This window comes from Sinocyclocheilus grahami, unplaced genomic scaffold, assembly GCF_001515645.1.
Source record: "Sinocyclocheilus grahami isolate Dianchi unplaced genomic scaffold, SAMN03320097.WGS_v1.1 scaffold3059.1, whole genome shotgun sequence".
NCBI lineage: Eukaryota > Metazoa > Chordata > Actinopteri > Cypriniformes > Cyprinidae > Sinocyclocheilus > Sinocyclocheilus grahami.
Window position 1 is genome coordinate 1 of NW_015508228.1, and position 11,493 is coordinate 11,493.

The 11,493-nt window shown below is 36.9% G+C and overlaps 1 protein-coding gene across 1 annotated transcript; it reads left to right on the top strand.

Annotated features, from left to right (window-relative positions):
• Positions 1 to 1,682: 1,682 nt before the first annotated feature.
• On the top strand, positions 1,683 to 6,307 carry LOC107575964 (sialoadhesin-like; the record flags this gene model as incomplete). The annotated part of the gene is made up of 8 exons (XM_016262263.1): positions 1,683 to 1,734; positions 1,850 to 2,200; positions 2,299 to 2,547; positions 5,129 to 5,383; positions 5,483 to 5,719; positions 5,802 to 5,892; positions 5,997 to 6,042; positions 6,131 to 6,307. Coding segments are annotated over exons 1-8 (1,458 nt in total), but the record flags the coding sequence as incomplete, so codon positions are not given.
• Positions 6,308 to 11,493: the final 5,186 nt, after the last annotated feature.

The window sequence follows — 11,493 nt, forward strand, 5'->3', positions numbered from 1 at the left end:
ACATCACAATGGCAAATTCACTGATCTATATATAGATGAACATAGATCAGTGGGCAAGATGAGAACTTAAACAAGGTTTGTCCAAGAAGTTGCTGTATTTGTCCCTAAACTTTTGAAAAAAGTCTCAAAAGGGGCGGGGAAGTCACTAAATCTAGCTACAAAGTAGCTAAATTGGCAACAATGCACAGGACACTGGAAGGGGTAACATCCATGGCGCTTTGGTAGGGATCCCAATTCATTGGTCTTTACCGACATGACATCGAGAGTGACCGACTGAAAGGGAAAGTCTTGGTTATGCATGTAACCCTCATTCCCTGAAGGAGGGAACGGAGACGTCACATCCCGTCACCATGGCTGCTGTACCACCACTGAGTGGCCGGGTCACCGGCTCAGATCCTCAGCAAAAACCTGAGTATGCATTGCACCTGCTGCCTAATTATACTCGCACTGCGATCAGCGGAAGCTGGATGCAATCATTGCATGCCAATGTGCAATGGCTCCTTTAGTTTACACTCAAAGTGGATTGGTCTATTTAAACGAGATCCCAATTCGTCGGTCATTACCAATGTGACATCTCCATTCCCTCCTTCAGGGAACGAGGGTTACATACGTAACCGAAACATTTTTGCCTTGCCACAGTGTCTCCCCTTAATTGATTGATTGATTTATAATTTACAGTTTTTAATTTATTAATTTGTATTTATTTGTGTTTTTTTCATTTTTAAGTAATTTATTTACTTTTGACTTTATATATTTATTCATATTGTTGTTGTTTTTTTTACTTCACTTATTTCTTTAGTTTTGATTTACTGTTTTAATTATTTTTTTTCACTGACTTTATTTATTCATTCTTTTATTTTTGATGTATTGTATTTATTTGTTTGTTTGCTTTTTAGCCTGATTCTTTTTATTTAAGGCAAAGCAATGTTCCTACCTCACATAAATATACAATTAGTATTGATTATGCATTGAAACATAAATAGTTTGATCTTATTGTGTAAACTGAAGAAGTACTTCTTTCTAAAGAAAGAAAAAAAAACATTGAGTGTTCCTGCCATCTGACCATGGTGACAAGAAGTTTCCCTTTCACGGTGAAGGTTTCACTTTTTTAGGTTTTTATTGTATTTATTTTTTATTCCTGCAAGCCACTGCGATGTATTTAGACACTTTTAAATCAATCCTCTTGAAAGAGTTAATTTTATTTATTTATTGAGTCATTCTTAGTCTTTTTTAAGTTGTTTTGTTTGGGTTGTTCCTGTCTTGTTATGGGGCAATCCTCTGAAATAGACTTTAAAAAGAGGAAGGAAAACACTGTAAAACAGCAGAAGAACATTTTCAACTTGCATTTTCAGTTCACTCTGCTGGAATCTATTGATTGAAACCACAACACGGTAAGAGTTACATTCATTCAGTAATAAATACTGTAACTAAAATAATAATAATAATAATAATAATAATAAAGTGCGAGACAAGTGAAAGTAATTTTCTTTTCATAACCTCTGAACATCTAGTGCTTATGTGTACTTGAGTTTCAAAAGTGTAAAACTTCTAACAGTGCAGATATTAAATGAGTTTTATCATTGTTTACAATGTCTATTGTACAGTGTACTACTTTTGTTGTTATTATGTTTATGAAACTAAAGATGAGGTATTGTACTGTTGTATTATATTTTCCTGCAGTGATGTCATTGCTCATGGCTCCTCTACCTCTGATGTTTCTGCTCATGATTCCAGGTGAGCCTCTCTTTAATAAAACTTTAAGACATTACGATTTATTGAACTTTTATGGTCCTGTTTGATTTAAAGACTAGTGTTTTCCTTATTTTTTTTCACAAATGTTGTGTTTGAGGAGTTTATGGTCAGAATTGGGGTGTGCATTATGGCTCTTCACACATCTGTGCACTAAAGGACTCATCAGTGATAATGAGCTGCACTTATACATACCCTACTGGACTTCAGATCAAGAAAGTGTTCTGGACCAAAGCACTTGTTAAAAATGCTGATAATGAGTTTCCAGATCTGTCTGAGGATACAGAATACAGTCAGAGGCTTCAGTATCTGGGAGATAAACAGCAGAGCTGCACCATCAGACTGAGTCATGTCACACAGAAGGACGAACACATGTACTATTTCAGATTCATCACTGATAAACCTAATGGAAAATGGCGTGGCGAACCAGGAGTGACTCTTACTGTGACAGGTGACTTTAATGAAATGTCACTCTTCTTCTGTGCATTACGTTGTGTAATAATCAGTGTATGACAGCAGCACTAGATATAATGTGTGTGTTGTGTTCAGATCTTCAGGTGGAGGCTCCTGAGAGAGTGACAGAGGGAGATTCAGTGCGTCTGACATGTAAAAGCAGCTGCACTCTGACTGACAGAGCAACATTCATCTGGTACAGAAACTCACAGCCATTAACTGAGAGAAGAGACAGAAACAATCAACTCCTGCTGCAGCCAGTCAGAAGAGAGGATGCAGGCAGATACAGCTGTGCTCTACATGAACACACTTACATCTCTCCTGCTGTTCATCTCAATGTCACGTGTGAGTATATTCTATAAAGGTTTCATTCAAACTCACTGGACCCTCCTTTTCTTTAAAAAAGCATAAATCAGATTTACAGTCAGTACGTTTACATGGACAACAGTATACCGATATTAACACGATTAAGACAATACTCTGATTAAGAATCTACCATGTAAACAGAGATTTTTGTTTACCTTAATCGAGCTAAAGTCATACTCGAAGTGAACACAAATCAAATTAAGACGTGGAGTATTTCTATTTTAGTCGCTTATCGAAGTGCAGTATTGACATGTAAACACCTTAATCACACGGTTACTGTCATGTAGGTGTCAACCAGTGGTCAACCGTTTGACAGCAAAAAAAGTGCAAAACTGTATATGTTACCATGATGAAGACGAACTGTATGTTGATGCGTGAAATTCTGTAGGGAATGTCGGATGATGTCGCATGGGGACGTAATGACGTGTGCCGGTAATCGATCTACGTACTATAACAGGGGTGGCAAACTCCGGTCTTGGAGAGCCTCAGTCCTGCAGACATAAGCTTCAACCCATAAACGTTAAAAATGCTCACTATTTCAATAGTACAGCCACTAGACGTGAACAATATTCATGTTAACATGATTTTAGGGCATGACAACTTTGTTCCATGCCATGACAACGCAAAGGTGCGGTCACCTTTATAATTGCTCGGCAAAATTATGTGGGTTAAATCCACTCATATAGGAATCAGCACTTGATCAAGCGTTTTCAATTCATTCCTATGGAAGAGGAGCTTCAGGCTCGTGTGAGAGCAGCCGAGAGCAAAAACAAGGGTGGCATTCACTTATGAGAGTGTATGGCATAGGTATTCAAAACAGAGGAAATAAACAGCTTATAATGATGCTCCTTAAAGATAACCCAAATAGTTTTAGATGAACAGATCTGAACATTGGTAGGTTCCTAATAAGGACAATTCATGGTAGTTGTGGGAAGCATTTTTTTCTGACTTTCTATTGCTTTTGTATTGTGTTACCTCTGTAAGTCTCTGCATGTCTGTGGACTCTGTGTATTCTTTTAGTATAGTGGATTTTTGTGCACATTTGGTTGGTTGGGTTGTTGTATGACCACAGGGAATTATGCCATACCCTAGGTTTTTGTGAAACACTGCCACTGGTCAAAAAGATTGAGCAATGCTCGACTTCATGCGAATATCAAGCATAAACCACGTGCCAGCCAAAGGCTGCGAGGTTCAGATAGTGACGCTTGTCTTGAGTGTGCAAATAGTGCTGAGTTTATGCTGGATTTAGTGCAGAAATCACATTGTTTATAGTGTCAAATGTGTAAATGTTAAATGTTATACTGGCTGGGTTTTCGAAAGTGTATTAAACTTATCTTTACTTTGGGCATTCGGAAACAAAGCTTACCCAACTATAGGAATGACCCCTCACAGATACACACAATTACAGCTGGGTAAGCTTTGTTTCCGAATGCCCATATGTAGATACATAATATGTTCTCTAGATCACAGCAAAATCCCCGGTGTTAAATTAACATGGCTCAGTGTTTCTATGAGTCCACACTCAAGGGATAGTTCACCCAAAACTCAAAATGACCCCATGATTTACTCATCCTCAAGCCATCCTAGGTGTGTATGACTTTCTTCATTCAGACGAATACAATCAGAATTATATTTAAAAAAATGTCCTGGCTCTTCCAAGCTTTATAATCGCAGTGAATGGGTGATATTCAATAGTCCAATAGTGTTGTGAATTTGACTCATTTGTTCTTATTTTTCTTTGTACTTCATCTCCCACAGTTCCTAGTAAAATACATTCCCATATATGCTGCACTACAATACCCATACTCCCCTGGTTAAGGTCTATAAATAGACCGCACTTCCATCCTTTGTTTCCTTTTGCATTGGTGAGGCGTGGGTGCTTGAATGGACACCCACCCAACCATGTCCTTTGAGTCTTTTTCCTTAGGATGTGTTAATGACTTAAGACCATCCTGTTCATCCTGTTAGTCCTGTTCTTCTCTCAACATCTGACAATTTACATCTTGTGAATCTGCTCTGTGTGAATTTGTGAACTTCATGACATGAAAATTACTTAAGACTTAAGCTTCTTCAATTCAATGGAATAAAAAAGAGCAAAGGACTGGTGTTTTTCCAGTTTTTCGATCAGACACGCCACCAAGTTTCTACAACTTTAATGAACTTTGGATACTTTTAACATCTTATATCCAAAAAATAAAAGTCCAATAAACTATGCCAATCCATCATTAAATGTGCTCCACACAGCTTCTTTTCTTTTCTTTTCTTTTCTTTCCTTTCCTTTTCGTGTGTGCGGTAACCAGTTTTGTTGCATGAAACTTATTACCACACACACATGAAAAAAAAAAAACTGTAAATTTTGTCCCATGATGGGAGAACTAAATTTCATGTTGCTAATTGTTTGAATGTGAAGCAATGCCAGACCCAGATCATATGTGCAAAATGCATCAGACTATTTGAGTTAGGAAAGTCCAGCTGGTCACATTTATATATCTAATGTTCATGCTTTGACACTGACTTCATACTGTAGTACTGCATGAACGGTACTATACTTCTTCCGTAGATCCTCCAGAGAATCCTGTGATCTTCATCAGTCCATGTTGTGAAATAGTGGAGGGAGATTCAGTGACTCTGAGCTGCATCAGTGATTCAAACCCACCTGCAGATATCAGCTGGTTTAAAAGAGGAATGTTTGTAGGATTTGGAATAAACTACAACATCTCAAAGATCAGCTCTGATCACAGTGAAGAATACAAGTGCAAGTCCAGAAATAAACATGGAGAGAAATACTCTGATGCTGCGACTTTAAACATCATGTGTGAGTTAATGATGGTTCAGTAACTGTGATATTTAATCTTCTGTGATGTCAAATGTATTGTGATTGTTAGTAATATCAATGATTTTTGGTTTGTTTTAGATCCTCCCAGGAACGTCTCAGTGTCTATAAATGGATCTGGTGAAGTAGAAGAAGATTCAGTGACTCTGAGCTGCAGCAGTGATTCAAACCCACCTGCAGAAATCAGCTGGTTTAAGGAGAATCAAAGCTCAGCTGTTGGATCTGGACAGAGTTTCAGTGCACTACAGAGTGGCCGCTTCTACTGTGAGGCTCACAATCAACATGGATCTCAGAGATCAGCAGTTTTATCAGTGACCGGTGACATTTTTATTTTATAAAGGGTTCAAGAAAGTTGTGTAGCTTTGAGAGTCAATGTTAACTCATGTTCTTCATCTTTCAGTGTATCGTAGTCTGGGTTGGCCTGTCTGGTTGGGAATCACAGTCACGTGTGTAGGATTATTCATCATTATCATTATCATCGTGTTCATAATGTAAGTTTGATTCTCAATTGCAGTGCAGGTGGAATTTCCCCATGTGATTATTAGTAATTAATCTTTAAAACACAACTTACAATTGTTAATGTCTATAAAACCAGGAGAAAACGAAGAGGTGCAAAAGCTGAAGTCGTCACAGTAAAACAGGTGAATCATCCAGACCTGACTGGAAATATTTGTCATGTACTTTTAGCTAGGTTTCATATGTATAATAATTAATTTTCTTTCATTCCAGGATGATCTGTACTCTAACGTAAACGAGAGGGATGCTCACATGTCTGAATCAGCCGTTTGTGATGATGCTCCGTATGCCAGCGTTTCATACAGCACACCCAGAAGAGACGGAAACGAAGACGCTGAGGAGATCCAGTACGTGACCGTCCAACATCACAAAACCAAACCGATGCAGAGGGCAGAGGAGAACGAAAACCAGTACGGCAATCTCAGGATTCACCAGCCTGGTGGTGCCGTGAGGTGCTCAAATACAACTCCTGTCTTCATCTGCTCTGTTATGATAATGATGAAAGGAGAAATGTATAGTTCTTTAAACTTGGACCTAAATAATGCTAAATCAGAAACGTGACATACAAGATGGCTGTATTTTTTTTAAATGACTTCATCATCATGTAATCTGATGCATAACATCAGTGTGTTTCTGTTTTTTCTTGATTTTATTTTGTTTTAGGCGATCAGATGTGAAGACTGTGGAAGAGGACTCTGCGATCTACAGCAGCGTCAAATGAATGACAGACCCTCATGAAGCCTGAGTTTAGACATCAATCTGGACTGCTGGGAAGAGCAAAAGCCACAAATATTTGCTGAATATGCATATAGATCAGATTTTTTTTTTCTTCAGGAAACGGCCAGACTAGTATAGCAACACAGTAGCGAACAATAAACGATATGGCAAGACAAAAATTAAATAATTAAACCAAAGTTTGAACAATTAGAGTAACGTGAGGCTAAAACATGTAAATATGATATATGGATCACTGTCAGATGCTGAGCCGACCCAGGATGCATAACTTACCATCAGACTCTCCATCACTCATGGCATTTAGTGTTTCTAATACCTACCTTCCATAAATCGCCTTTTTTTAGTCATTTTGACTTTATTTATGAAACTGATAACCGCTAAATCAGTGAGTGAATGGCGTTGCCTAGAAATGTACAAAGTTAAAACATAAGCGGCAAGAAAATTACAGCACGAAAATACATGCATTATATAGGTGAGTAAATTTGACCCGCTGGCGCTTATAGGTATAAATGCCCTGTTTTTTGATCTGGTTTTATCTAAATAATTTTTAACAACATTCGATTGTAAATTACATAATTTTAGTAAAAGTCAATGACTGGGAGACTTAAATTTTTTATTTTAAATCTGTTATGTACATTTGAAAAACAGCCACGGGTAAAATTTATACCGTGGCGGTTCTAGTGTTAAATAATTATATAAACAAGAAAATGGAAGAAACAGTGGATACAAATAGAGTTTGATCAGTTGTTTAATTGACCATCAATGATTATTTGTAGTTTTAAGAAAAGTTCCAAATCAGTTTGACTAAAACAACAGTTTAAGCTATGGAGCCCCTAAAGGGACATAAATATGAAAAAATATATTTCAATGTTTCTGCTTTCGCTAACACATTTTTGAATTCCCTGAGAATCTTTTGTGAGCAAGTGCAAATTCACTTTTTTTTTTTAAATAATATATATATATATTTTTTTTTTCCTTCCATCTCATACTTTTTCCCCATCACATGTCCATTTAGGGGCAACATTAGAAACAATGTTGATTATTTAGATCAGTGATGAATGTTGAGGCACCGTCAGTGGGCTCTGATTCATTGCAGAGGATGGGATTCTGGTTGGGTTCATTTCCTGTCCCACCAACCTCTGCTGCCCACCACTTCCTGTCAATGCTTTTTCTGCCAGTAAACTGAAGGCAAAAAGGAAATCTCTCAATGATATTCAAAAAGAACTTGTCTCTCTGTGGTCAAAATGATGACATCCAGTCTTACGCAATTCTCAAACTCAAAATTCTTCAGAAAATGTTTCCAGGAAGAAACGGTAGCCAGTTTAAATTTGAAAGCAAACAGTGTTAACCATGTGAAATCAGTTTAACATCTGCTGGAGATCAGACTCACCAGAAAACGGTAAGAGTTAATGTATGAATATTAATATGTGAATATAGTCCGATTAATAGTGTTGTAGAAACCACTGACTTAATACAATATATTCTCACTGAAAAGTGATTTACAGAGATGTTTTTGAAGCTAAAGTTTGCTTTCAAAATGATGATTGTGTATGTTATGTCATTGTTTTTGTAGTGATGCCAGTCAGAATGACTCCTCTTCCTCTGGTGCTTCTGCTCATTCATGGTGAGTCACTGGATAATTAACTAAATTAACCTTTTTTTTTTGTATTAATCAAAAATACAATATCATGTAAAACTTTAGTCAAAGCTCTCTCTCACACAAATTAAAATGTACCATGTTAAAATTAATGAACACATTTGTGACAGCATAAAGATTTTGGATAACATGAGGAACTTATGAGAGAATCATTTTGGGTGAACAATCCTTTTGATGTGTGTTTCAGGAGTTTATGATCAGTATTGGGGTGTGCGTTACGGCTCTTCACACATCTGTGCACTAAAGAACTCATCAGTGATAATGAGATGCGCTTATACATACCCTACTGGATATAAGAGCAGGAAAGTGTTCTGGACCAAAACAAAAGTAGATAATGTAGAGCCTTCAGATCTGTCTAAGGACCCTGAATACAGTCAGAGGCTTCAGTATCTAGGAGACAAACAGAAGAACTGCACCATCAGACTGAGTCATATGACACAGAAGGATGAACGCATGTACTATTTCAGATTCACAACTATTAAACCTGATAAGAAATGGATTGGTAAACCAGGAGTGACTCTTACTGTCACAGGTGACTTTCATGAGGTTTCACTCTTCTTCTGTGCATTATGTTGAGTAATAATCAGTGTATGACAGCAGCACTAGATATAATGTGTGTGTTGTGTTCAGATCTTCAGGTGGAGGCTCCTGAGAGAGTGACAGAGGGAGATTCAGTGCGTCTGACATGTAAAAGCAGCTGCGCTCTGACTGACAGAGCAACATTCATGTGGTACAGAAACTCACAGCCATTAACTGAGAGAAGAGACAGAAACAATCAACTCCTGCTGCAGTCAGTCAGAAGAGAGGATGCAGGCAGATACAGCTGTGCTCTACATGAACACACTTACATCTCTCCTGCTGCTCATCTCAATGTCACGTGTGAGTATCGGTTTTGTTTAGTGTAGTTTTTTTAAGTGAAGTTTCTTCACAAAATAAGGAGATTCCAGTGACCTAAACTACAAGAGCAAAAGTATGTGCGCCTCATGTGATTAATGGGCTTATTACAAACATTTTAGTAGTGTACTTTTTCTAGCATGACAATACCTAAAATGAGGTTCATAAATAAATTATTTGAGTTTAGTGGAAGAATTTGATCGCATGAAGTCCAGATCTAAACTCCACTCAACATATTTGGGATGTGTTCACCCAACATCTGACCTCTCTGTTGCTCTTGTGTCTCTGAATTGGGGGCAAATCTCTGCATTCATGTTTCAACACACAATGGAAAGAGTGAGAGCATTGTTTTTAAATAAAATATTCAGGCTCACAATCTCAGAGATCAGACACGGTTACTTTCACAGGTGAAGCTTGTATTAACACCTGTGTAACTTCTCATCATTGAGTTTGGAGAGTTAATTGTGATTGTCTTACTCTTTCACCAGTGCATCATGGTATTGGATGGCGTGTCTGGTTGGAGATCACAGTAGCATGTGTAGGATTATTCTTCATCATCATTATCATCATCATCACATTGTATATAATGTAATAGTAATGAGTAAATATATAATTGACTTGAAATATGAAATGACATGTTTATGTTTCCATTTTTGACAGTCAAAGGAAAAGGATAAAAAGAAGATCTGCTATAAATGAGGTGAGAAGATCAAAGAACCACAGAATAACATAAGAACATAAATAATATATCACACTCTTTCTAATTACTACAGCAGTAAAAAAGTGAGAAAAAAACAGAGTATGACGTGATTACAATTCTAATCAACACTTTTGCATCTATGAAGTTGGCAGGAACACTTATCTTCATAGTAACAGTTTAAAATCACCTGTTTTGTGGTGAAAGTCCTTCTCCCTCTTTCCCTGTAGAACGATGATCCCAGTGCAGGCCTATATTCAGCTCTAGACCTCCAGTCCAGGTCTTCTGACGTGTACAACACACTCACAGTATGTGAAATATCAAAAACTACACAGTAAAATCCTGAGTGTTGAATTAACACTGCTCGGAGCATATATGGTCCCACTCTACAAGAGTGTTAAAGTAACACTGAAGCAGTGTTAAAGTTAATGAGATAATTATGTGATTCATTAGTAATGCATGAAGCTGGTGATGCTGTTTGTGGAGATGATTAATCATCTTCTGCTGAGATCTTGAGAGATTTAATGTCTTTTATTTCAGTTGATTTCATCTAAGTCTGTGGCTGAAGTCAGTTGTAGTTCTTGTGTTTCTCTTTTCTTCAGTGATTCTGCTTGTTAACAGCAGCTGTTCATCACTAATGCTCAATCAGCACCTAACCAGTTAGACTTTATTTCTGGAGTATCTAAAACAGAAGTTCTTTATTGAGAATTAAATAAATTTTTAAGGTTTAGATGTTTTTTTTTAACTTACCATTTTTGTGAATAGTATTTGCTTTAGTTGCCTTTTGAACCTTGACGTGTTGAGTATAAGTTTATGTTTGGCTGTTACAATTGTGTTTATAAAGCACACATGTGATGGCAAAGAACTTATGATAAAAGTACGTCAGGTGTCTGAATCTCTGATTGCATTTTATCTAAATATGTAGTGCTTTTATGATTTTTATATTATAGCAAAGTTATAATATGAGATGACAATGTGAGATAACTTTATAAACCACTTTAATAAATACGGTTCACAAAGAGGTTTCAATTCTGGCACTCGTAGACGTGAAGTTCTTCATATTAGTTCATTAAAACGCAGTTGTGATCAATAAAATAAACTAAATTACACATCACCACAGACTACATCAGTGAATCAGGCCATTACATAACACTATGTGATTATAAAAAAAAAGGAAAATCACATTTTCTCTTGGTTTTTCTTGCCATAACAAATGTGTTTCATAAACACAGTTACAGCAACCAGAGAAAAAACTAATGCTAAAATGTCAAGGGTCAAGAGCCCAACTAAAGACTTATCTCCACAATGGTGACTTTATTATTTTCAATAAACATTAACATCTAAACCTCTGTTAATTCTTAATAGGACGTTTTTAGACGCATGACAAAAAAGTCAAACTGGTTAGCAATGCATGAAGCTGGTGATGCTGTTCGTGGATTTGTTTAATTATCATCTGCTGAGATCTTGAGAGATTTAATGTCTTTTATGTCAGTTGATTTCATCTAAGTCTGTGGCTGAAGTCAGTTGTAGTTCTTGTGTTTCTCTTTTCTTCAGTGATTCTGCTTGTTAACAGCAGCTGTTCATCACTAATGC